General features: G+C 37.8%; 2 protein-coding genes across 3 annotated transcripts; one reads left to right on the top strand and one right to left on the bottom strand.

Annotated features, from left to right (window-relative positions):
- The first annotated feature begins 235 nt into the window (after positions 1 to 235).
- On the top strand, positions 236 to 25035 carry LOC309480460 (uncharacterized protein). The gene is made up of 3 exons (XM_082144938.1): positions 236 to 904; positions 1552 to 1600; positions 22570 to 25035. The coding sequence occupies exons 1-3, from the start codon at positions 620 to 622 to the stop codon at positions 22953 to 22955; spliced, it is 720 nt and encodes a 239-aa protein (XP_082001064.1). The 5' UTR covers positions 236 to 619; the 3' UTR covers positions 22956 to 25035.
- Positions 10302 to 27779, bottom strand: ctnnbip1 (catenin, beta interacting protein 1). 2 transcript variants are annotated; one of them, XM_082144944.1, is made up of 4 exons: positions 27624 to 27779; positions 21096 to 21213; positions 20505 to 20595; positions 10302 to 12176 (listed from the first exon to the last, which is right to left on the bottom strand). In XM_082144944.1, exons 2-4 carry the CDS (start codon positions 21189 to 21191, stop codon positions 12118 to 12120), a joined length of 246 nt encoding a protein of 81 aa, XP_082001070.1. In that variant the 5' UTR covers positions 21192 to 21213; positions 27624 to 27779; the 3' UTR covers positions 10302 to 12117. The 2 variants fall into 2 exon arrangements, with proteins under 2 accessions (XP_082001070.1, XP_082001069.1); XM_082144943.1 differs by having other exon boundaries at positions 21096 to 21210; positions 27624 to 27733.

The following is a 27779-nucleotide window of genomic DNA, read 5'->3' as shown; positions in this document are numbered from 1 at the left end:
AAGTCATGCACTAGCATCCCTTGAAGGGGTTGTACTGCAGGTGTCAGACTACAGGAAGTGGAAAACAGTTGACTGACTGTGTGAACTATGTTGAAAGATAGTGGTTACATTTTGAAATGGCAAAGATTTTATTTTAAGATGACAATTAATCTGCTTGTTTCTGTAGCTGTATACTGCTAACAATGCCAAGGTCATATGTTTGATTCTTAGGAAATGCATACTAATATTTGACTAAGTATCTTTAGATAAAAGCACCAGCGTAAATGTTAAAATCACTGCCAATTGCTGTCCGCAACCCATTTTAATTGTGTGATTGCATTATTAAATGAAACTTATTTATTTTAAACATCTGGGAAATTACTGGATTGTGGAAAGGAAAGAAAAACAAGCCAGGAAGGACAACTGTGGTACAAAAGGACACAAATAACCCCCAGGTGAGATGCTGTACCCATTTACCTCTATGCAACGGCAAAGTGCACACAAGGACATATTAACTGGGATGCTGGGACTGCACCAAAACCCGAACGTGATACAATAAAGAATGCGGTTGTCTCATTTCCTTCAAGACAAACTCTCTGAACTTTGACTCATAATGCAAGGCTAAGAAAAAACGCCACTAATGGTCAACAGCACAGGCAGAGCTGCACCATTACTTACTCAGGAGAAGGTGCACGTAGCCAGCTGGATCAGTTATTTACCCAGCGACACACTACAAGGATTCAAAAAGGCTGTGTTCATCCTATGCCAAAAACATCTATGGCACAGGAATGCAACAAGAAAGCGTTCTGGAGAAAGCTGTCAGACAGAGTTCAGCAGCACAGTGGCTGTGCCCAGCAGGAGATCATCAGCCAAGAGTCAAAAGAACAGCAGGTTTCCCGGCGCTCGCTGCCTGTGGAGTGATAAGGTCAGTTCTACCTGTTAGACCAGTGATGATGTACACCTGACTGAAAACAAGAGTTGCTGATTCTAGTTCAGTCGACTGAAATCCATGTCGTAATCACGCTGCCAATCTACCAGAGGTAGAGGCGTTCTTGTACTCCGCCGTGGTCAGTTAAAAGTTAGAGCTAGAAATACGCATTTTGACAATCCACTATAATAAAGCACTAAATCAAAGAAAATCCAGCACTATCAGCAGATTCTAAAACGCTCGCGGCGAACATCACGGTTTACGCCTGTAACATTCAAAATCTGCTAATTAAAGGTAGAAGGTAGTAGCTACTTCTAGTACTCTGAACTGCTCCGATCTATTTTACTTGTAGTTCGTATTTACCTTTTATAAGTATAAACCAATTTGATGGTTTTGCTAGTTGAAAGTCTCTTCACATAATGATAGCAATCACTAAGTTAAGTGGTCTAAATGTATTTGTATGTATATAGGCCTATATTGTCTGTGGAAGGCATAGTAGCCTACCATAAAATGTTCATCCAATCATTGAACCAAAACAACAAGCTTATGCTGCATTCACGCCGTAACTACTGTAATTTGGAAGAGATGGAAACCCGTGACGTTATAGTTGGAGCAGTTTGTGACTCAAATTTATGCATTTCAAGGACAACACTATCAACGCCGAGATTAATCTGGAGCAGTCAGGTGGTACAGGTCAGTACTCTTTAAGTTGTTTATGTTCATTATTATTGTAAAGTTATGTGCTTACTTTAATGCTGTTTCTTGTGACACTTTTGTCTGCTCCTGGAGACGCTCTGAAGGGAGGGTGAGATCTTATGCTTTCAAAGCTAACGTTAGCTTGTATCGCTAGCCTCTCTGAAAAAAAAAAACATACACTACCATTAACACACTTGCAAAAAGCAGTTCAAAATGGTTATTTGCTAAGAAAATAAGTGCTATGTGTACAAATACAATACAACTAATGCAGATATAAATAAACCTAGTACATAAAGCCATAAAGAAAATCTATTTTAATATTAACTACTTATTGTGTTTATTCACAAAACAAAGCATAAGACAAAAATAATTTAAACTGTAGCGGAGTAAATCTGACTTTCCATCACTTTCCAAAAAAGTGTGTGTATATTTATATATGTGTGTGTATAACAATAAATAACTTTCAGGTCAGATACACTGCTTTGGAAACTTCCTATTCATCTTTTTGTCATTTTGCATCCTAAGGAAAGATTTTTTTCAGCCTTAAGTTTCTCTTAAAAACAGCTTCCGGACTCGACTCGTCCCTCAAGGAGCCACAAAGAAGAAACATGATCCCATAAAGAGATATCCCAACACTCAATTTCTGAGTGCTGTTGTGATATGCTTATCATGCTTATCCCACCAAGTATTTTAATCCATGGAAGAGCACAGGTTACATTTAGTCATCTTGACAGACACTGATGGCATAACACGATCTTCTTATGTGCCTGAAGCTCCAAATGTTCAAGACTATATAAAGATTGCCTAGTAACGCACACACTGGATCTTATAATAGCAGTAAATATGTGTGGTCTAACATATACTCCTATCAGCTCATATTAATGAGGATATCTCGTGTTATGCTGCATCCGTCAACATGCATTACCAGAGCTGATCGTGCCGAAGTGTGTCTCTGTGGAGTTCCTGGAACAAAAATTCAGGTTAATAAAAAACTCAAGCTTGACTGCTGCATAATTAGCATGAATCTGCTGTATCTATGGTAACTGCAGAGACAAGCTAAATGAAATGTTACTGGCCCTGAGAAATATCAACACATTCTTTCCTATTATTGCTCACATAAGAGATACTGATATGGGGGAAGTTTTCAAAGGATACTTTGTTTTATGTGGCCATATGGGCAATAACTTCTCCTATATATCTCCTCTCCACTGTTTTTCCTATTTTTCAATTAAATGCATATTTTCCCACACACATTTCAAACCTCCTGTGGAGGTAGGAGGACATCCTGATGGCAAAAACAGGAGACAGATGGGTGTATGAGAAGGCCATAGGTGGACAGGACTCATTATGAAAACACCAGGAATGGACACCACCCTGAATGCTTCATATAACTGCATAAATTATCTGTATATAAATAGGATGTGCTAAAATGAGCCTGAAATGGCATGATCTCATGTGTGCGTGCGTCACTTCTGTGACTATTTCTAAATTGGTCACTGTCAAAAAAAAAAATTGGAAAGCTGTTTCAAAGCATGTCTGTACATCACGTGCACAGTTGCTGCTGAATGGGGATAAATAAACCATGTAAAATAATAATTTAATTAATATAAAATATAACAAATATATAAAATCTATTGTCTATTGTAATATCATTATTTCTATAACTCTTAAGTTTTCTAACTAGATTTGAATGACAAAAAGAAAACTGATAACTGAAATTAATTAGATAGCATTGTAATTAAATGCAGCAGAGTGATTATGTAAAAACAGTCAAGTTTTCCTTTTAATTACTGAAGAAAAGAACTTATGCAGCAGATGGTCAGACTAATGTGCTCTTTGTGATCCGGCACAAATGAATGTAGACTTCTCTGGTGGAGTGAGATGAGACGCACACAGGATTAATCAGTATGGGTTAAACTCTGGCCACTCATTTAAACAGAGCAGTTTGAGGACAGGAGCTTCAGAGTGAAAAAACAGTGGCTCTCCACCCACATATGACTCATTAATATCAGCCAAATCTGTAAAGTATATGCGGAAAACAATGAAGAGGCGTGCAGGAAGAGGACAGTTTAACCCCTTAAACACTGAGGCCATTTTTGGAGTTTTTTGTCTGAGTGACACACAAAAAAGTAAAGACTCATAACTTCAAAACTATAGAGAGGAGAGTCAAAAGGTAGATATCATTTGTTAGGAAACTTTTTATATTTTTAGAAAATATAAATTTTTATTACTTTTGGACAATCTAATGCTGATAAAAGACAAAAATATTAATATTATTTTTTAATAATTTAGATATCTTTCTTATTTGAAATGCAATAATTCCGGAAGGAAATACGGTAGCAAAATAATTCTTTTTTTGTGATGTTCCCCTATGTGTGGTCTGCGTCTGGATCATTATTTTATGATGATAGCATAAAGTAATCCAAAGTTACAGCACTTGGAACAAAGGGAGCCTTTTTGTTAAGTCCTCACACATTTGGAAGGCAATAAAAAAAATGAGTTTTCTTAGTGACATACACAAAACTAAAGACTCATAACTTCAAAACTATAGCAAGGAGATTCTAAAGGTAGGTATCGTTTGAAAGAACACTTTTCAAATTTTTTGAAAATATACATTACATTACATTTGGACATTCTCCTGCCGAGAAACTGCTGATAAAAGACAAAAAATATATATAATTTTTATTATGATAATGCATATCTTTCTTATTTGACATGGAATAACTCAGGAAGGAAATAAGGTAGAAGGAAAATTCTTTTTTGGGGAAGTCCCTCTACATATGAGCTGCATCTCGATAAAATTTTGTGGTGATTGGATAAAGCAATCAAAAGTTATAGCATTTGGAACCAAGATAGCCTTTTTGTTGAGACCTTGACGCCCCCTCATGGGCATTTTTAAAATTGTTTCACCATGAAGAAAATCTTGTCATAAAAGCAATAGATTAAGTAAATTTTGGGCTCATTTGAATTGTATTAATATGCTGTAAAAAATTAAGTGCAATTTTCAATGATTTTTGAATGTTTCATGAGATGTATGATGTTTTTGACACATTGCAGTACATAGTACAAAAAACTATTTTATAGATTATGAAAAAAAATATTCTATTTATCAACAAATAACTCAGCAGTACTTAGGAGTTTTTCGAATTGGCTACATTCACTGTAAAGTTCAGACTCTAAGCTTTCAAATGACACCAATTTTGTTTGAATCAAGGCAATATTTTGGAAAAATATGATAATTAATATTTTCGCAGCTAGGTGGCGCCTGTGGGGCGTCCGCGGGCGGTACACTCCGGTTGAGAGAGACTAGTCAGCACTCGTTCAGAGTTGATCGAAGTGGTTGGATGCATTAAAAAGCTGAGATTCTAAGCTTTAATATGATACATATTTTGTGTTATTCCACGTTTGAAATCGAGCACGGATGGTTCCGGGAAAACTGGAAAACACTTTGCACCCCGGGAGGATGAGAGACTTGTTTTTTAGCCAAGTATGCATCACTTCGTGAGGAATATCTCGTGATCAAAGCAATGGATTATGTTGTGTTTGGGCTCTTTGTAATCGTGAGAATCTGCTGTCAATAAAGATGTGTGATTTTTCACAATCCATGCATGTTTCATTGAGTTATGAGCTGAAACGTCACATCAAAACAACATCGCATCACTGCTATTGCTACTTCATAGATCCGCCTGTGGAATTTTTTGTGTTAGAACGCCATAAGGAATATATTTAGATCTGAGTGATGGATTATGGCGAGTTTGGGCTCTTTTTAATCTTAACAATCTGCTGTAAATAATGATGTGCCATTTTCCACAATTGATGCATGCTTCATTGAGTTATGAGTTAAAACGCGACAAGTGCTACATCTATAATAAACGGTCTATGCGCGCCGGTGGTGGTTCGTGTGTTACAACTCCCACGAGGAATATCTTTAGATCTGAGTGATGGATTTTGCTGAGTTTGGGCTCTTTTTAATCGTGAGAGTCTGCTGAAAATAATGATGTGCATTTTTCTACGATCTGTGCATGCTTTGTGAAGTTATAAGTGAAAACCAAACGCGAGTGCTTCATGAGTATATACTAGGATAGGCGCGTCTGAGGTATTTTTTGTTTTAGAACGCCATGAGGAAATATCTTTAGATCTGATTGATGGAATATATTAAGTTTGGGCTCTTTGTAATCGTGAGCTCCTGCTGTAAATAACGATGTATAATTTTTCATGATCGGCGAATGTTTCATGAAGATACGAGTAAAAAGGCCAAGTCTAAGCTACCTTGCTAGGCTACGTGAATCAGTGGATTTTTTGTGGTTTAGAACTCCATGAGGAATATCTTTAGTTCTGAGTGATGGATTATGTTGAGTTTGGACTCTTTTTAATTGTAAGCATCTGCTGTAAATAATGATGTGTCATTTTCCACAATTGGAGCATGTTTCATGAAGTTACAAGCGGAAATGTGTCTAAAATGCAGCATCCATATATGGTTTACACATGGGTCTCTTAAGGGGTTATTTTACAAAAACCTTGCTCAAGTTTATTAAAAACCCTGGAACAATTATGCTTGTTGTATTCTACTCATTGAGACCTTTCAAATGACATATGACACAGGACTATCTGAGCTGTATGATGTTTTTGACATATTGCAGTATGTGGTACAAAAAAGTAGTTTATAAATTATGAAAACATTTTTTTTCTATTTATCAGCAAATAACTCAGCACTACATTGGAGTTTATCAAATTGGCTACATTCATTGTAAATTTCAGACTCTAAGCTTTCAAATGACATCTATTTTAAGTTGATCCAGGTAATATTTTTGAAAAAAAATTATGATTATTAATTTTGCAGCTAGGTGGCGCCTGCGGCGGGTACACTCGTATTTAGTGGAATAACTCTGCAATCATTAGAAGTTGATCGAAGTAATTAGATGCATTAAAAAGCTGAGATTCTAAGCTTTAAAATGATACCTATTTTGTGTTGTTCCATTCAGTGGTTGCTTAGTAATTTGATTATGAATATTTTTCATGGGGTGGCGTCCCGCCGGCGGGACGCTTAGGGTTTAAGGGGTTAAAAGAAGCAATGTTTAACTCATCACAGAAAGCTTCAGATGTGGTTTACTTTTGTTACTTATAAATGCATTACAAGTAATGCGTGTTACGTAATCAGATTACTTTTTCAAGTAACTAGTAAAGTTACGCATTACTTTAAAATTTACAACAAAATATCGGTATTACTTGTTCAAATAAGTAACGCAAGTTACTTTGTTTTCTATTAGTGACTGACAGCCTCTCCTGTCCTCATGTTGAGAGAAATTGTGAATAAGTGCAGAGGTGTTTTGTGTGCTAAACATTATGGTTACTGTAGTTCTAGACTAAATGTGAGCAGGCATTCAATTATCTCACTTGCAGAAAAACAGATTCAGTATTCCTCAAAACTAATAAAAACAGTAAAATGCAAACTCTGGATATTATGCAAACCTGTAGCCTAATAATTAAATATTATAAATTACACATACTTATTATGTATTTAATCTCACTTTATTAGGCATTGCCTTTGCTACTGCTTAGATGATCCTATTCAACCATAGTAATAAGCAAAAAATGACTTTAGTCATCATACATCACATTTGTGAATAAACTCAAGAGAGTATATGCGATTTCGGACGCAGCCAGAGTGTTGGATTTTTTTCTCCTGCGTCTTAACTTTCCCCAACACTGACTCTGCATGATATTGCTTTAATATTAGCCCTGTCTGGATATGAGTGTTAACATATTAGCTGGAGTCTGGAGTAGTCTGAGCATGTCAGCGTTTTCAGATAGTTTGAAAGTGTCTTTGAATTAAGTGGTGCAGTTATTGCCAGAAGGAGATCATTCAGCTAACATGTTGAATCCTGCTTTCAACGCAAGCTTATTAAAAAAGCTCAGCCAGTGGACAGATCATTTGACATTTTGCAGTGGCCTGGCTCTAATAATATGACATTTTGCAGTAAGTTTCCAATGGTTTTCAGAAGATGAACACTTTTATGTAACTTAGATTGCAATTTAGTTGTCCAACTATATGTATAATATTTATCCAACCATATGTAGCCTAATAATATAGTATTTACCTTTATTATGGGGTTACAGGAGGAACCACTGACAGTCGAGTTTTTGCATTTGACAGTTTTTTTCCTCAAGTAGATTTTTAAAATGTTTGTACTTTTACAACTTCACTACATTCCATAGCACAATATCTTACTTTTTACTCAAACACAATTCATAAATTCGTGCAGTTCCTCGTTATTTAGAAGTGAGGAAATCGAGACGGCGTTGTCCGATTAGAAATCGACTTGTTCTTTTGAACCGATTCTTTTTAATGAACCGGTTCACAAATAGCATTGATGATTCGGTCGGAGCGAGTTTCAAGTTAACCGATCGGCCTTGTCCGACTCAAAATAAGCCAAGAACCGGAAGTAATATGATTCTCGATAAATACTGAGTACATTAATAACCTATTTAAACTCTTATCTGTGTGAATAGACATAAGGATGGAGTATACCGTCGCAAAGAATAAAACAAAAGGTAAGAATTAATACTTAAACTAATTTAAAAGTAATTAGTTTTATACTTATAAATATATAATATAAAATGAGTTTTTATTCTTGCGTCAAACGCTGCTTATGGGTCTTCTTTTATTAGTTTCTCAGAGAAATGCTCCTTTAAAAGTTCTTTAAAAGGTTCAAAGATGGATATAGACACTATTGTGTGCCTTCATTTTGCACTTATATCTCCCCAGACAGTTTCAGGACAGCTTCTCAAGACAGCCAAAAGCCTGGGCGCCATTCCGAGCATACAGTACGCCTTCAAACCATTAGCCAACTTTCCAAACAGACATAAATATTCAAGTTCTCATCCATCCTTCGGCTCTATCAAGGCTCAAGGCTCTATCACTCTCTCTCCTCTCCACCTATAGTTGGTGTGTGTGGTGAGCGCACTGGTGCCGTCGCATCATCCAAGTGGATTCTGCACTGGTGGTGGTTGAGGAGAGAATAGATCCCCTGATATGATTGTAAAGCGCTTTGGGTGTACAGTTAGTACATATGAAATATATAAATGCCTCATTCATTCATTCAAGTTATGTTTCAGGGCTTCATATTTCACAGATCTGAGATGCACTCACAGTTTCAGGCAGAAGGAAAGGGACAGAGGGGTAAACCACTTTGCATCTAATGGATCTGGGATAGGAACACATTCATCTAGTCAGGTGATGGAGCTGTGTATCAGTGTCATGCTCTGAAAATGGTGATCCAATTGAGGATGATGCATACCCATTTAAATTCCACAGCAGCTGGCGCTTCATTCCCACAGCCAGCCTCATCTAAATCACAGGATTTGACCATCTGTGGAAGATGGCGGGAGAAGCACTGAGCAGATGTTGGTTATTATATGGGGAATTCATGTAATCAGAATGGGGAAACATATCACAATCTGAGTTTAGCAGCAGCCTGTATACTGTACCTTCACCTACGGCTTCTAAATACAATACAGTAATATCATGCTGATTCACACCACCCCTTTCAGGGTACAATGTTTGAACCATTAGGTGCACATGGTCCTCCAGAATAGTTCGGTGGCAGTGACGCATCAAGCGCAGTGGGGAATGCCATGATATTTTAGCCTAAACCATCACTGATCCACCGCTGTGCTTCACTCTGGGCACGCGACAGTCAGGGTGTTAAGCCTCTTTGGGGCTTTTCAACACTGGAACTAACAGATGTGGGAAAGTCAGAGAACGTGGACTCATCAGAGAACAATACATGTTTTATGTTTTTTGAATACAATTCGGGTTAGTACCCAGACATCCCTTTCAGACAGCTTCCTCTTGCGTTGACAGTTACTCCTGTTGGATGTGGTTCATCCTACGTGGTGGTATCCCTGCATTACCCTGGATACCATAGCTCTCGATACACCACAAAGACTTGCTGTCCTGGTCACAGATGAGCCACGCACCAACAATTTGTCCTGTTATGAACTCTGATATGTCTCCTATTATGTTGTGTGGATTGCAATATTTTATGTACAGCTGCTTTATTGCTCTGCTAATTCACACTGTGTGAAGCTTGGCCACCAGGCACGCATATATAGGCTTGAAACCTCCAACACTATATTGGGCAGTGTTTCAGTTCCATATATAGACAATACTATGCCCATTTAAAATAAATTAATCAAATGATTGATGAAAACCTGATTAACCATTTAATTATTGAAAAGCGAGTACCCAACTGAAATCTTTTTTAATTTAATTTTAATTTAACAGCAAGTCATTGTCCTGTCAATAATAAAACATGCAATACATTGATGAATATTGCAATACTTAATATTATTTAGTGGACATCATGCAGCACAGGGTTAATTGAGCAAATCAAATTTGAGTTTTATTAAAGATACGTATCACTTATATAGCATGTGTATTTACGTTTAAAACAATTTTGCTCATCCATAATCTGTTGTGTCCTTGCTTATGTTTTTCTTGTACTGGTATCTTATCAGATCCCAGAGCAGATTCCAAAGACTTCCATAAAGTGGAGCAAAATATGCCCTTATTATGAGATTTCCCTCCAGCTTAGTTCTTATCTCACAGACAGAAGGGTCGAAACACACAACACAATCTTTCATACTTGATTTCAGAATAAATGCCATTGGAAGCAAAAACTTTCAATACAAGAGGCAGTTTTCAACTCCTTTAATGGTTCAGTTGGTATAGATTTTGGACGCATTTAAGTCAAGGGACGAGGTCAACGGCCATACGGCAAAAAAAAAAAAAAAAAAAAAACATTCAATTGAATTTTAAAACAATTAAAATAGGCAATTCACATTAAATAGTTTAACAGCTCAAGCGAGTAGGGACAACATGCAATGAAGTCAATGAATTAAACAAGAATCCAGAGTGACATTCATATGGTTGCAAAGCTGAAAGGCAACGAACCCAACCTGAAACGCATGTAAGACACGATTGTATGATTCTGATGTTAAGAAACAATGCATAGACAAAACAAGGAGGATTTACAGTTAAAAGCAACCAGATGCACGTTCCTGTCATTGGTGAGATAATGCGTCTGTCACGTGGATAAGTAGCCTTGATGACTGAACACATTCAAATACTTATTGCTGATATTAGCGAGAACTATAAAAGCCATTTCCATAAAAGGACTTACATCCACAGATTAAAAAGAGGTGTACACTGAGGCTCTCGTGACCATTACAGAGCTACTGGAACATATACACCGTAGATCACAATGCAGGCATGCGTCATTTCAAAACACTAGGATACAATAATTATGTTAAGCAAGTTAACAAAACATGAATACGCATTAAATACCGAACATGAATTAATGTTACCAAAAAGGTCAGAGGCCAAAATACAAAATCCAATTGAAAAAGTTTGGTTTTCAATAATTTAGTTATCGTGGGACGTTTAGCGTCCTCGGAATTGAAACAAGCTCATATTCATCTTCGTCTTCAAAAACGTGTTTCACTAGCACCACTGAATCACAGTCAAATATACCGTGCCGCATACTCGTGTCCGAGAACGGCACATCCTGTTACGACGCTTAAGGCTGAGATTTCCATTTGACATGTAAATTTGTGGTTATTATGGTTTCATTCGTATTAAAAACATGTGGTTACAAATCAGAATTGAAGTTTAAAAGGGTTTGTGTTTGTCTACATTTTAAGACATTGAAAAAATAAATAAGGACCTAAGACATTCATTAGATACCTTTAGAAATATTTTACATAGAAACACGGTTGGCACAACTCGTTCACTTTTCTACTTTTTTCTCACGTTCTGTACAAAAATCTATGAAATTTCACATTAATCCAAACATCGAAAAAAACAGATCATGAAACATCAGGTAATTCGTGTACATCGTTCTGCGAGTGTGTGCTTGTGTATGGGCCTCGGTATCCTCCACAACAACATGAATGTTATTTGGATGAAATTATGATGTGAACAGCTACTAAACAATTAAAAAAACCTGAAAATAATAAAGTAAACAAACAAAGAAAATCTACCTGCATGATCCTGTAGACAGTAAAACAAGAAACTACATACACGCATTCACAAAAAAAGAAAATTGTCTGTAATAACAACCCATAAGGCGATTTATATTTTTTCGTAGTTTGACCAGACAAATGAAGCTCTTGGTCCATTAAGTCTCTCATGGGAACAAATATAAAACGCCAGTTTTACGGAAGCATGATGCAAAAAAAACAAAAAAAAACAACTTAAAAACCCCAAATCAAATATTTACCCGCCAGGACTCTTTCTGACTGGTTTGCTGTAAGTCACCAGGTAGTGCGGCCGCAGGGCCCGATAGTGTAACAGTTAGTGTGAGGAAGAAGAGGGGAATGGGGAAGAGAAGGGAAGTGGGGCAACTGGCATGCAGCAGAGCCCCGCCCCTCTCCCGTCTCAGGCTCCGCCCTCTCCATCAGTCAACAGTGTTGTGTTGTGTTCAGCTGTAGTGACTCGGCATGGTGAGAGGTCACTGTCTCCTGTCCTCGGTCTCTGATCTTGAGAAGGCCATCACCACGTCCTCAGCTCCTGGGAAAAGGACAAAACAATCAAAACCAGTGATCAGACGATAACCGGGTTCAACTGGCCGGTTATTATTCCATATTCACAGATTATATGCAAAAAATAAAACACTATATCATTCATATATACACATTTATTTTTATAAATAATATTATATTTTAAGTAATTATATAAATATTACAGATTTACATCATTAGAATAACTATATAAAGAAATTCCAGTCAAAAATGAAATACTTCATTCTATAAGAAGAATACTTATTTATTAAAACTATTTGCACATAGCACTGTATACAGCCACTCTCCAGGCTATTATCCTAAAAGCTATATTAGGCAAAGAAAATGTCATCTTTACAATGGAGCAAATTAAGTGAGCTCGTCCAATGGCAGCAGCAAACATTATTATAATGGCTGAAGAGCAAACAGGCTGTGTGGCGTGTAATTAAACTCAGACAATGCCTTACAATTGTCTGCCTTACAAACATTCCAAAAGAAATCTAGGGCTGTGCAGTATACACTGAATACTGCATACTATTTGTTTAAATGGTATGTAAAATATGCAACGGTAAACATGTAGTGCAGTAGTGTAGCACAACTGTTGTGTACTGAATTCTACAAGTTCCACATCTCTGAAATCAGCTTTTTGTATGTTTTTTACCCAAAGTAAAAATGTTTTAATTAATGTAATTCTAATAAAATGAGAAAAATAAGTGCATTTAAGCATGGGTTCAAGTCCCAGTGAACGCATGAACTGCTGAAAATGTATACCTTGAATGTGATAAAAGCATCTACCAAATGCATAAATGTAAATGTATTGTGGAAAACCGTACCCAGTGTGCTCTGTTGGTCAATGCAGTGTGGGTCATGTATTAAGTACATACAGAAAGTTAGTATGATTTCGAACAGTGCAAAGGTATCTAAAGTCTGAAATCTGTAAAGATAAGCCTTCTTTTAACAGCACTGACCCCACTGACCTCAAATCAACATTTCACACATGCATACTCCAGATGCCCTCATCTCTGCCCTGGAGAACTGTGGGGATTGGATGTTCACAGTATATCATAATGATCCCATTCATAAAGTAGATCACATTCATTTATATTGTGAATACAGAGCAGATACATAGACCTCAGTTTGTGTTCACATCAACAGCTTATCGTCAGGGTCAAATCAGCATCTGTTTTTGCAGCATGCGGCATGAGACACACGACACCCACATTACCAACCACTGCTTAGGATTTTCTGTGCCGCACCGATAAGAAATTCGACTAAAAGCCTCTATAAACCAAATCTACTACTGTCCATATCTGAAATACGAGAGACCCATGTGTGAGCCAAAACAAACACTGCAAGAGATGTCCTTTAAAGACATTAAAATGTCACCGGCGGATAGCAGGAAGTCTATGCGGCTTTTAAAGCAGCAGCAGTTTGTGATTTCAGTCAGGTTCGGGCCAAGTTTTATCAAGGGAAGGCTCTAATCAATTCCAATCCTGAATTAACGATCCTGCCCGGGGATGGAAAACAAACCCCTGCAAACCAGGCAAACAGGATTTGTAGGTCCAGCTGTCCCCTAGATGAACACGGATTAATAACAATACCACAAATGTGTAAACAGTAGTAAATAAACAGCAAAACGTGAGCTCTGTCCAGATTATTTTAGGTCAGGTGGACGTCTGAAGGTCAAAGGCAGTTTGCTGCACAGGACGAGCGAATGTAGTCCAATATCATATGTTTTGCAACCCAGTTATGGACCTATTTTTTTTTATTCTAAACTGGTTTGAAGAAAAAGTAGTGTTTTGACTGACCTAGCTGACACTTAATAAGCAGAAAGCAGAATGTTAGCATGTTAATTTCCTCTGCCTTTCATGTGCTCTATCAGACACTCCACAGCCTCAATATAAAATGACTACCGGTAGTTTTATTCTCCAGGACTTCTTCTCAAAAAGCAGAAGAAACACATTCAACATCAAAAGGTGCCATTTTACCTTACTAAAGGTCTGTGTATTTTGAATTTCCTTGGCAATATTTAGGATATTTTATCAAACTTAACTATACAAAAAAGATATACTAAAAAGTATTGCACTTAAAACTAGGCATTATAGGACAACTTCTAAGTCTGTTTTATGTGGTTATTGGCCTATAAATTTAACACTCAAATGAAGATACTCTTTAAAACAGTCTTACTAAGCAGAAAGGGTAAGAACAATGACTTCATCTTTCTGATTAAAACAAAGCAGGAACATTAGCACACAGGGAGACAGTGAATTTGATCCAGACAGCTTCAGACGAGTGTTAGCACCTTACTGAAAACACTGAAGCTTCACACTGTTCACAGGTTGATGTCGTCTAATTCTACTGAAAACGGGTCTAATTTCAGTCTTTCCGACGCTTTAGCTTACAGCAGAATAAAACAAATGCTTTCAGCAATGTTTTGAATGATAGTCACAGAATCAGTTTATACTTTTCAGGGAAATAGGAGAGAAAATGTAACATCCACATGACACATCACCTCAAAAAATAGTGAAGTGTAAAGACTCCACTGTATAGACAGTAAACATGATGCAGTAAACCAAATAAAACCAAACTGTGATGATGAAAATGAGACTGATCCTGAGTATTGAGATTACTTAACCATCAACAGTATGTCTTTGATCCTGTATCATCTTTACAGTTGCATAATGCTTGCGTAACGGCCTGATCATGATTAAGGACTTTATATTACATTATTGTTATAATGCTTTATAACAACTGACAGGCTGCTCTCAACATCCTCACAGTTAAACTGAAAGTGCGTTTAAGCGGAAGGAGGATGGAGAGACAGTGGAGGAAAATGTCCCTCTCCATCTTCCGCCTGCCTTCGTTATGATCGCGCCACTCCCTGCGACACACGCTGTGTCAGGATCACAAGCCAACGCGCCGCAGACGTCACAACCCTCATGAGCCGTCGCCTAGCAACAGCGCAGAATCAGATTGCATCACAATCCGGCAGGCAGCAAACACCTATGAACAAACAGCATCACATCCCCGTATCACTGCCTCTCTCCAATACTGCCCTGTTTAACCTCGAACCACAATCCTGGAGGAATACACTCACTCTAATCCATTATCATATCACAAAACACCTGTGGTCTATGATACTGAAGGGACAGTGCTTTAACTGTGAAGGTGAAATCTCTGATAGGAACAGCTTCATTAGACTAACACGCTCTTTAGACGAACAAGCTCTAATTTGATTAACTTAATGGTGCAATCAGTCATTTTTACCTCAATAAAAAGTTGTACACAATTAGAAATGAATACGATAAAAAAAAAGAATAACACAGTAATTAGATAAAAATAAAAGCTGTTTTATGGTGTGGGTTGCCTCTCAATGTAAAATAAAAACACTAAAACTGAAATAAAAACTATAAATGATCTAAACCTAACAATTACTCAGGGAAAAACAAAATACACTAAATATGAAACTACTATTGCTATGTGGACCTTTAAATCAAAGTCACTGTATGATTAGAGGTAATTTCCTAAATCGTCCCTGTTTAACAGCAATGGTAAGTCTGTCACCTATGAATCATCTGATAATAGCAATATAATGATGACACCAGACAGGGCACTCTTCTGATTCAAAGATGATGGCATTCAGATCACCGCTGAGGAGCTGCAATAGCAGGTATTGCTGGCCATTAGGAAGTGTGCTTGAACATGGCCAGCAGTGAGTGTGTAGGACTGACAAACAACCACACATACACCCCCACACCATTCTGTGTGGATCACACAAGACACTTCTACATCTACAAAAACTCAAAAGTAGCCAAAAGTTGACTCATGGTCCCAGGCATCCCTCTAAAGTTTCATTTCCATGTCAGTGCTAGAGATCTAGCTGTGGGCATAATCGTCAATAAGACTAATTAGCTTGAGTAACACACTATTATATAATGAATTGGAAAGCATAGTTTTTTTTTTTTTTACCAGTGCATCTATACTGGTATTTCTGTTACAGGCAATGTCTGTAGAGGTGACAGAGGGTCTGACCCATGTCAGGAATGCAGTGGTTACTCATTTAGCCCTGCTTCCAGAGAATAAATATGTACTTGTTTTGTTTTGTAATTAATTAGCTCATGCAATTAGATTAATACGATTTTTATTTTGTAGAAAGAGAATAGTCAGTTTGAACTTTATTCTGCTCTTCTCATGATAGCTGTATGAGACAAGAAAGACAACTTGTGAAGGCCAACAACGGAACAAAGGAACAGAACGCCATGTTCGGATGTTGCTAAAGTTATCTGTACTGTTAACCATGAATCAGAGTCTGTAGAAATGACATCAACTGATTATCCATTTGACTAAGTATTAGTGTTTCCGTATGTTAACTTAGTTCGAGGCTGGATCCTCTTACACACATACATACTGTATTATTTAATAATTAATAAATAAATAGAATAACAAATTTATACATTATTATAATAGACCCTAAATGTTACTTTCTCCCTTCCACATGACAGTGTAATTTCTTTAAAGCAGGTTCTGTGGCTCATTAATTTGCTTATCGGGGGAAACAAGACATTTAGACTATTACTACTGCAATTAGAAACGGGTCACAATCTACAGCCGAAGAGGATAATGATGTGAACAGCAGGATGGCGACAGGGCTGTTTAATAACATCTACTGCATTATTATCCTGTGCAAGTGGACCACCTAAAAACACTTTCAGAGCTGGCAAACAAACCGAATGAAGTTACAATGAACAAAAATGGACAGATTAAGGTTAGGCTTAAAATACCAGAGCCTGAGAGGAAATTATCCATGTAAACCTTTAGCCTATATCGTTTAAATTTTCTATCCTTTAATTTGAGCGATGTAGCAAAGTAATTTATTCAAAACAACATCAAATCTTTAAAATAAAAAAATGGCTTGTAGTTTGCACACACTATGAGAAAATGATGTTTTTTGGGCAATGACTCATTGGTTCAGTGATGAAGGGTCTTAAGAGCGCTGTGTCGCATCAGTCCAGTGATGCAGTGCAGTCTGGGATTATACTGTCTGAGGATTATACCAGCAGACACAAGACAAAAGACTGTTGACTCGGCTGTGTCAGTCTAAAAGATGGATAATACACAACTAACTCGTGCATAGCTTTGAACTCTTCTTTAAAGGGCAGGCACTTACACAACAAAGACAATAAAAGCTTGTAAAGGAGGACGTAAAAGAGCAGCTTCCTTTCAAATGCTTTGTCACACACACAGGACCAAATGAGTGAGTGTGATGTTCTCACACCATCCGTCTGTAATTAACAATCTGGCTTGACTGAAGGTCCCCTAATGAGGCCTGTTCCACTCCCTCATCCACACACCACCACGAAGCCCTGTCCACCCCGCTCGACACTCAATTCCATCGCCATGGAAACTGTCTACTGTACTCACTTTGTTGTTCAGTTCCCAAGGCATCCATAAAAGGGGCGGTAGGCTCTCTCACAGCCTCATTGTCGGCTTTCAGCCAATGATGAGGATCAATCAGAGACAGGCCTGCCACTCGTGCTTCTTCTGAATCCAAATTATCAAGCTACCTCTCGTCTAATTTATATATTTTATAATTGTATATAAAAAAATAAATTATTAGAAAAATACAAATTGTATGAACGGGACACCAAATGCACATCTTCGCCTAATTATTGCATAAATAAAGAGTTGCCTGATCATTTTAGCTTAGCTGCATCTATTTATTTCTTCAGGCCTGTTAATGAGTCTGCTTGGCATGGTATAAAGCTTTGAGCTGCATGAACTCTCAAAGTTCTCCTACGCCCATCATCCTCCCCCAGACACCACCATCCAGTTTCATCCTCTAAACTTCAAGGCCTTAGATGAGATTAAAGTTGCATTACAAAATTTAGAATATGCGTCTATGGTAATTAGCCAATTAGATGGTCCCATATGCAAATTTGTTTAATCCGTAGACTAGTAAACAGGGAAAGTAACAGGTTTGGAGCATCTGAAGGAGTAAACATACCAGGTTTGTACACAACTGAAGAAAAGTGCAAAACTCACTGTTGCAATGCTTGGGTGCTTGGCTGTTGCTGAGGTGTTCTGGGTAATAGTTCTGGGAGCCTATCCACAAGTATTAATGTTATATATGGTGTGGATCCCACCTTCATGGTCAAATAATCAATCAAACCTGTCCAGCTGAGATCAAAACTGACCGCATTCAGAACAGCACGATCATGCCAAACATTTCTCTCTCAGAAAGAGCGAAGGGAAAAAACAACAACATTCAACACTGAAGTGTTTATTCACATGTGAGAACAATAGCCATTGAGAAAGTGAAATGGTCAGCATCAGTGGTCCGAGTCTATTCAGTGTGTTCGTCTGCACACAAACGTGTTACTGTGCCCATCACAGATGAACTCCCATACTTCTTATTAACATAACATTATTGACAGCAGCCCTTTAATTTACCCCAGAAATCTGAGAGGCTTACAGATCAGTCATACTTGTAAATGTAAAGGCATATAGCATTTCTTTTTTGTAAGCATTATCAGAAGCAAATTAAGCCTTATCTGCAAAGCTATACTAGTCACTGGGTGACTCATTTTCCAAGGTGTTGGACACAAACACAGGCTCCTCTGAGACAGCTGGATACGTAAATAATTCATCCAACTGTGGTATAGTCCCCTGAGATGCAGCACTATTTTGCCTGATGTGAAAGAGAAAGCATTAGCGTGAGAGTGTGCAGAGCTAAAGTGCCATCTATATGCACCAATACTACATAGTCATCATTCAGACTAGCGCCGTGAAAGGTATGAGAGCGAGGCTGTGAGGGATAGACACATTGCGTTTTCAATAGCATCCGCTGTATAAAGCTCCTAGATCACAGCTCATGTTGTCCAGAGTTGTTGGTTTACTGAAATTTTACATATTTAACACATATTGGTTTACTCCCCTAAAATATTCCTGATGGCCCTCGTCTGTGCATTAAACAAAGGTTGTTCTTCATTGCGTGTTGTTCATTAAGTCCCTTTCATCTCTGCCTCATTAGACTGCATTTGATAGACAGAGGTCGCTTTCATCTTAGGGCTGCCGTTTCCATTTTTTTATTCTAGAAACACATCACATTTTAAAATCACTCACCAACGATGGAAGATTTCCTAACATTGGAGCAAACACACACAAAGATCTGCTTAAAAAGGATTTTGAGCAAGAACAATCCCAGATGTACAATACACATCTATTTCCATCCATCTTGTGCTACTGCATTATTTATAAAGATCCTTCCAAAACGATCACTTTACAACCAGGCTTATATGCATATTTAATGAAAACAAAATGTGTGCTCCACACTTTTATGCACCACATGTTAATGTTATTTACAACATTAACATTTTTTCCCCTGTCAAAAACACATCACATTTTACAGAGCATGTGAACTCTATGACAAAGTGCTCAGTTAATGCATCTTAGTAAGACATTACAGTGTCATTCTCACTATAGCATATAACTGAGTGAATTTAACTCGCTCTAGAACTTTAGATCAACTGATCAGAGTTAAAAACACAGGAAAATAACATTTGTAGTTCAAACTGCCTACTTGAAATATTTATGTCGTGCTAGCGCCCCCTTGTGGAACAAGCTACAGCATCACATTGCCCCAATATAAACAAATCTTGCTAATTTTATTATGTGACCCTGGACCACAAAACCAGTCACATGGGTAAATTGTTTTAAAAATGTAGATCTATACATCACTGTTGCTGTATAAATAAGCTTTTCATTGATGTATGGTTTGTTAGGATAGGACAATATGCGGCCGAGATACAACTATTTGAAAATCTGGAATCTGAGGGTGCAAAAAAATCGAAACATTGAGAAAATCACCTTTAATGTTGTCCATTTATGTTCGCGATTGTGCTTTCACTCACAAAAATAAATGTTTTATATATTTACGATAGGAAATTTACCAAATATCTTCATGGAACATGATCTTTACTTAATATCCTAATGATTTTTGGCATAAAAGAAAAATCGATAATTTTGACCCTTACAATGTATTGTTGGCTATTGCCACAAATATACCTGGGCTACTTGTGACTGGTTTTGTGATCCAAGGTCACATATATAAAGAGAGACACAGACAGACAGACAGATCTAATATATGCATGATCTAAAGTCACCTTTCCCTAGTATTTATAACATTTTAATGACACCATTTCAAATGATGAACTAAACAATCAGGAAAGGAAAGACAATAATTCTCCTAATCTTTCAATGCTACCTTGGAGTGTTAGTGGTAAAGGGTGGAGGTGTGATGTGATGTCATAGGTTTGGTCAGCAGTAAATGTTGACTTACCCTGGTCAATAGGGTGCTGTGGCAACTGACTCATCTGGCTATGCACCACGCCTGCATAATTCCGCAGAAATGCTTCCTCATTTGGTGTCAGCTGGAAGGGTGGGGACAAAAAAACAGATTCACATATGGCAATGAAAATCCATGCCAGCGTCTGGTTAAGAACTACACAGAGGTTTTAAAATGCAACTAAACCGGCATACGCTTAATCAGTTTAAAGGAACAATGAAACGATCACCATATTCAAGACAATGGCTGGTCTTTATATTTTAAAGAAAACATAAATATCCAAACAATAATCAGCTTATTTTCCATTATTAATCAATTTAAGCAGGTTTAAAAAAAAATTTTTTTTAAATGTCATAGTCAATAAAATGTAACCAAGCTAGGGGGAAAATAATATTAACAAGTTACCTATTTCTTAATTATGTAATTTAATCCTCACAGACACAATCATGTCTTGCTCTAATTATTTCTCAGGGAACATTTTTTCACTCAGAAATGTCACATTACTTATGTTAAAAACGAATGCTATTTCATGTCGTCTTTAAAGCACATCAGAAGATGTCTTATTCTCACTGGTCTGACACTTACATTTGATCCCATTTTCTTGAGCATGAGCAGCACCCGCACCTTCTGCTGGATGTACATCTCCTCAGGAGACTTGCCAGGGGCTTCCTCTCGGTTCATCCCCCCTGCTCCTGACGCACTGCTGAGCAACCGCACACAGAGCAAGAGAGGATTCAATTATTCATACCTCAAATTTATTTTCAGAACTCGTGAGTTGAATACATTCCTGCTTGGGTTTCATACAAAAAATATAATGCATGAGGGCCAAAAAATGTGAATTAGATCTAAAATTAACTGCAATGAACATTTCCATAACATTTATTTGGTAACACTTAACAATAAAGTTTCATTAGTTAACATTAGTCAACAACATTAGTTAACATGAACTAAAACATTATTAAAATCAAAAGTTGTAATTGTTAACGCACTGTGAAGTAGCATGAACAAACAATGAACAGCTGTATTTTTATTAACTAACAAATACAGTAACAAATGTATTGCTAATGTTTAGTAGTTCAGGTTAGTTAATACATTAATGTTAACAAATGAAACCTTATTGTAAAGTGTTACCATTTATTTAAACGGAACAGATAGAGATATAGAGAAGAAAAAACATTTCTACCTGTACAAACTGGCATACATATCTGGCTTAAATATCAAACCCAGCATAACCTTTGCAGAAAGCTTCTAATTAAGGAGAATGACAGTGTCTGAAGTCTGAACACACTTCAGATCATGGAGCAGGTTGACAGCATCATAAATGGCCCTCATGTATATTTAATGGGAGATCTAACAGTGCTCTCAGCTTTCCCTCGTCTTGCTCACTTCCTAATGACCTATTTTCAAACTTACACTCAGTGTGAAACAATTTTAAGGACCTTGAGGAGCAAAAGAAAAGAACATAATCACAGATGAGAAAGCCACAATTTTCAAAACGATCTGATGCCTCAAATGTTATTTTCCAGAAAAAGCATCACAACACAATAAACAAAGACAGTCTTTGGTCATACCATCTAATCCGTAATAAATGCGATAATGCATCTCGCACCAATGTCATGTGGGAGAAGAAAAATAAATAAAAGAAATTCACTGGCACTCACAATAGAGCAAAATGAATGACATCAAATATATTCTGGGGTTTTGTGAATCTGTCAGATTGAATCCTTTGGCGACATCCAGAGCCTGTGATGTCTCACGCCCTCTTATCTGCACAAAGAGCCTCTAATACAGTACATGTTGACAGCTTGTTTGATGTGGGGTTAGCCTATATTTCATTGAAAAGCTGGCTCATGGCTCCAACCCTTTATTGCACGACAGATACATTTGTCTGGCCTTGACTTTAAGAATGACAGTACCTCCCCATGGCCAATCTGGCGTGTTAACAGCTTAAATTTCTGAAGGCACTTAAACGTAAGCCGGGAAAAGATATTAAGACAGAAAGTGGTATAGAAACGGGTAACGCTGGCAAAATAACTAATCTACATTTCCTCTACTACAGTCACAGACTCATCAGTCACCAAAGGGCCGTGCCATCAAAAGGGCTTCATATTCAATAAAGCATGCACTTTATTCTGGCAGCCGTGGGGGGATGAGGAGTGCTCGCAGATGAAAGACACGAGAGGGACCGGAGAGGCAGCTCGGCAGCTCTGTGACACCAGGCACACCTTCAGGGGGGAGACCGTTCACTCTCCCTCTCGCGCTTTTGATCATGACTGTCCTTCCTGCTGGAAACCAGACAGGCCAGACAGCAGGCAGACTCACTGCAGCTCAGCTCTGCCGCAAACACCCGAGAAAAGCCTGCGCAACAGCACCATTACTTCACCCTTCCAAGACTTCCAAGGTATGAATCTCGAAAAAATGACCCATAATCTCTCAGGGCTTTAGATCTGTAGCACACCTCAGCTCTGGAACAGAGTTTTGTCTGAGCAAGTCTGCAGATTTCATAAAATATGTGGATGTCAGACTGTAAAAACTGGGAAAACCATTATTAAAATCGTTTGTTAATCAAGCCATGACACAACACAAGATGACTTAAAAATATAAAATGGTACATTTAGGAATGAAGAGGTTATGGATGCAAAACATTGGAAATCTGACTATATAAATACATACTTATAGATGGCATATGACCAATATTACGGACCTATAATGTTCTGTCAGTTGCTTTAAACTGACAGTGAACTTTAACTGTTCACAATGAAGCTGCAATCTATAATTCTATAAATGCCTCGTTCTATAATTTTACATGCTTTAGCCATGGGGTTCCCAAAACTGTGTCCTAAATTAATTTCCCAGACTCAGAGTATACAATTTATTTTTATTTTTTTTCTTGGCAAACTCAAGAGTAATAAAATTATACTCATAATACCAATAAAATTGAATTAACATATAAAATATAAATAATCAATTAAATAAATTGATCATTTTATCACATTAATCTCAAACCCATGTTTGGGAAAACTCTGCTTTAGCACATTTAAATGAGAATAAATATAGGAATCATGTAGGAAATTCTACAGGATATCCCTAAAGACATAATTAAATATAATTAGTATGAATAACTAATACAAATTTGAAGAAAAAAAACTCTAAAACATTCCACAGATTCCACACACTCTCCTCATCAAGCGACAGGCAGCATGTTACGTAAATCAAATCTTTTTTCACAAAGAATCCAAGCGAAAACATCAATGTAATCAGTTTTATTGCCACCAGATGTCATTTTAGACTTTGCCTGATTTCACAGTGGAAGATGTCAAATCATGTGACCATGGGTCCTTTGGGCTGACAGCTAAATATAGAACACCTCTCCTCTGGTTCAGTCATGACCCAGGCTGCACTGAGGCTCAAATTAGTGTCATTTGGTTCCCCACAGTTTAATTGGGGCTTAATTCAAATTACAACATAGAGAAAAGCAGATAAAGTCAAAGTGCTTTTAGTCTTGGTACGGTCACTGGGAGTTATCTCACTGGTGCAAGGTCATAACATTGAGTCAAATCAACGATACTGCAAAAGATCTGTTCATCAGTGACTCCTGCCACTATCCATGTAGGGAAGGTGCAAAAGCTCTGGAAGGAGATCCACAATCCAGATAGCAGTTCTATTTATAGACTCATCAAGTCATTTGAATCCTCACAAACCGCTTGCAGAGAAAGATTCCTCAATTGTTTGAACATCACATGTGACAGAAATCATGCATCTGAAATTCCTCTTCAACTCAAGAAACATCTTTTGCATAAGGTCAGCATGAAATATCGGAATATGCACAATTCCCTACTGTATAGTATGCAAAAAGCAGTGTCTCAAACATCACTGATGCTCGTGTTGAAATGGGAACAATTCCCTGCAGCCGTGTTCCAACATCTTAGTGGAAAGCCTTCCCAGAAGAGTGGAACATAGGGAGGACCAACTCCTTACGAAATGCACATGGTTTACAAATTACGGTCTGGTGTTTGGGTCGATATACTTTTAGCCTACTTTTATTTTTAATAAAATCCTTCTGTTGACCAGAACTAATCCAGAATGTTAACAGTTAGCCAATCACCATCTAAAAAACAAATGGCACAAATGGTTTTCCATAGTATACAGATCCCAGGCCACAGTGGGTTTTTCTATGGATGTTAATATGTTACATAACCTTTGCCTGTCAGTGAAAACAGGCAATGTTGGCTTGAAGAATTATTGGATGGGACCAACTGCCAAGCCCCAAAACTAATTTAACTTCTGTCAGTGAACATGTCATCCTGACCAGCTTTTTTTTTTCAGTTTAGTTTGAGAGAATTGTGAAGCAGCAGAGGGCACTGTTCTAGTAAGATCTGTTATATGGCTCTCCAACCCTTGACTAAACTGAAATCCATTTACATGACCAAAAACTAACCGGGCCAATCAGCATCCAGTAAGTCAGGTTATAATTAAAACCAGACCTGTCCTGACTTTGTTAATCTTTCTCTCCCTCAACTTTCCAGTCTACTTTGAATAAAATAAAATAAAGTTAGAGGTGATTTTAGCAGAAAATATGGTGTAACTAAATTTGTTTGCCAATTGAAGTCTTGCTTGAGTTGTTATTGTGCCATGTTTGCCGGCAGATATGATGGGAAACTAGCCGTTCACATTTACAGTGTGGAAACAATAGCTTCTATATTTGACAACAATAGAGATGAGGCAGCCAGATGACAAATAACTAGGTCATAACTTATTAGCAATGCATGACCCAGCAATGCAATGCAATCCCTGAATATTCAAAATCACACAGAAAATACGTTTTTAAACCTTTTTTCAATTCGCATTTAAAAGGATAGTTCACCAAGAAATGAAAATTCTGTCATCATTTTCTCGCCCTCAAGTTGTTCCAAACCTGTATGAGTTCTGCTGAAGAACTAATACTATGGAAGTCTGGTTATCAACACTTTTCGAAATATCTTCTTTTGTGTTCAGCAGAAGAAAGAAACTAGGACAGGTTTGGAACAACTTGAGGGTGAGTAAATGATGAGAGAATTTTCATTTTTGGGTGAACTATCACTTTAAGTAAATTACAAATGTACTTTTTATGACAAGGTGTGAAGTGGTTTAAACCGTACTGAAGATTTTGAAAGCTTATTTTGTCAATGCATCATCTCAGTATTCAAATCAGTCTAGTATAAGTGTTTCACAAGATGGTTGTTATGCACCAGAGCGCTTGTCATGAATCACAATACAAAATCCACTGCAGTGGGAAGCTCCCTATGGGATCACTGCTGCACCGGCTGTCGGAAATATACAGCTACGTGAAATGACAAGACAGTTCTCTCCATAATACGATTTAGGTATTAACTCGTAGCTCAAACACTAGGCTATATTTCGAGGTAGATAGTCAACCCTGTCCTCATAGGGTGTGGCTAATTTGTCTGGGCTTGAAGATTTAAACCAGGTAGAAGTTCATAATTCCAATTAATATATATTCTTTTTTTACACACACACATTTTTCTTCTTTTAAATTAATATTACATTTCCCAAAAAGGACTGAGATTGTTAATAGGTAAACGAAAGGTTTTGTCTTCAAAGTCAAAGAAAGTGAGCCAATGAGGATTTTGCTAATTGCAACAGAAAGAATCAACATTTGCAGCCAACGAGGCTTATTTAAGCCTAAATTCCGGCCTTGATCATGTAGGAGCAGGCCTGTAAGGCATATTAGAGCCAGCTTGTGTTGTGTCTGACGGGACAGAAAGGAGAGGGGGTAGGGGGATGCCAAGCGACACCAGGGGGGCTGGGCTCCCCAACAACAAAAAAAAAAAAATGTGTTGAAGCTTGGCTTGGCAGGAGGTCTGAGTCCATGCCTAAGCTTGTAGCTCAAAGGCAGCTGATGATCTCCCTTCGGGACGCAGAGGTTGAGCGGTCCATGAGCCGCACACCTGCCCCCCCCTTACCATAGAGGAGGGGAACCATCTCTCTCGGATTCAAAGAGCTAGAATCCCTCAGGAGAATGTGAAGACTAGAGAAAAACAGTTTCACTTCCAAGTTCACAAGTAGCTGGCCCTGCCCTGTCCCGTCAGCTCTCGAAGCCTGGCGTAGTTCAAGTGCCCACTACAGGCAGACTGCCAGTTTCATAGCCGAATGTGAGCCACACTGCAGCTGACAGATGTATTCTGTATTCACAATGAGTTTAGGGTGTGGAAAGACTAAAAATAGACTATCATTGCCACTAAGACATGATCAAATGGTACAAGTGACTGAGATTCTTTCTGAACTATGAGTCTAAGATAATCAAACAAACCTATAAAAATCAAACAGATGCAAGCAAACACAAGAACTCAGCATAAAAGTGTTGCACTTTTTTCCCCAATTAAATCAAAGCTATAAACCTTCCTGTAGCTCAAACAGTAAAGCATTGACGCTTGCAACACCAAGATCATGGGTTCGATTCCCAGGGAAAGCAAGAACTGATAATAATGTAAATGTGTACCTTGAAATGCAATGTAAGTCGCTTTGGATAAAAGCGTCTGCCAAATATATAAATATGAATGTAAATAAACCTGCAATCACAATGAATATTCAAACATATCTGTGCATTCACAGCAGCAGATTCATGTGCTGTAAGAGGCGAAAGGCAATGAATGTAAACAGTATAACGTGTATAGATAATAAACGACGTCATTAATATGCATATTAGATTACAATTCGATTTTAAGTATCGATCTAACACTGAACTACAGCAGACAGTTCGCGGACTGGAATCACTCCAGTCCTCTTCTCTCTTCCTGTGGCAAAACCCGCGCACAAATCGTTCATATATCTTTAAAATGAAGAATGTCAGTCAAACAGACTTTCTTTTATCTACGACTATGGTGTTTAACGGAGAAAAGTTAGTGTGAGTAAGATACAGAGGGTGTTTTAATAGGCAAACCGGACAGTGGGGCTGTAACAAAGCCCTGAATGAAGTTCCCACAATTCCCATTCACATACACACACACATTAGCTCGCTAGCAACAGAAAACAGCCACACCGCTTCAATTCGCCCCACGTTTTTGGGCGTAATTTTTCACATCCTACTCAAACACCTCCGCTTTGATGGCTTACCTCTCCTGGTCCAGGATTCTGTCGTTTTTGTTGTATTTGAGAGCTGTGTTGTGTATAAGGAGGAGTCCTGTTCCGGGGTCACATCCCGACAGTCGGTAGCGCTGGAGTGACTCGAGAGCGTAAACGCGCCGCTGCTGAATCAGTTCCTGCCGGAGC

This window comes from Leuciscus leuciscus (genome assembly GCF_965113295.1).
Source record: "Leuciscus leuciscus genome assembly, chromosome: 18".
In the NCBI taxonomy this organism is placed as follows: Eukaryota; Metazoa; Chordata; class Actinopteri; order Cypriniformes; family Leuciscidae; genus Leuciscus; species Leuciscus leuciscus.
Note: the sequence above shows the minus strand (reverse complement) of the source record. Positions and strands in the feature narration are given on the sequence as shown.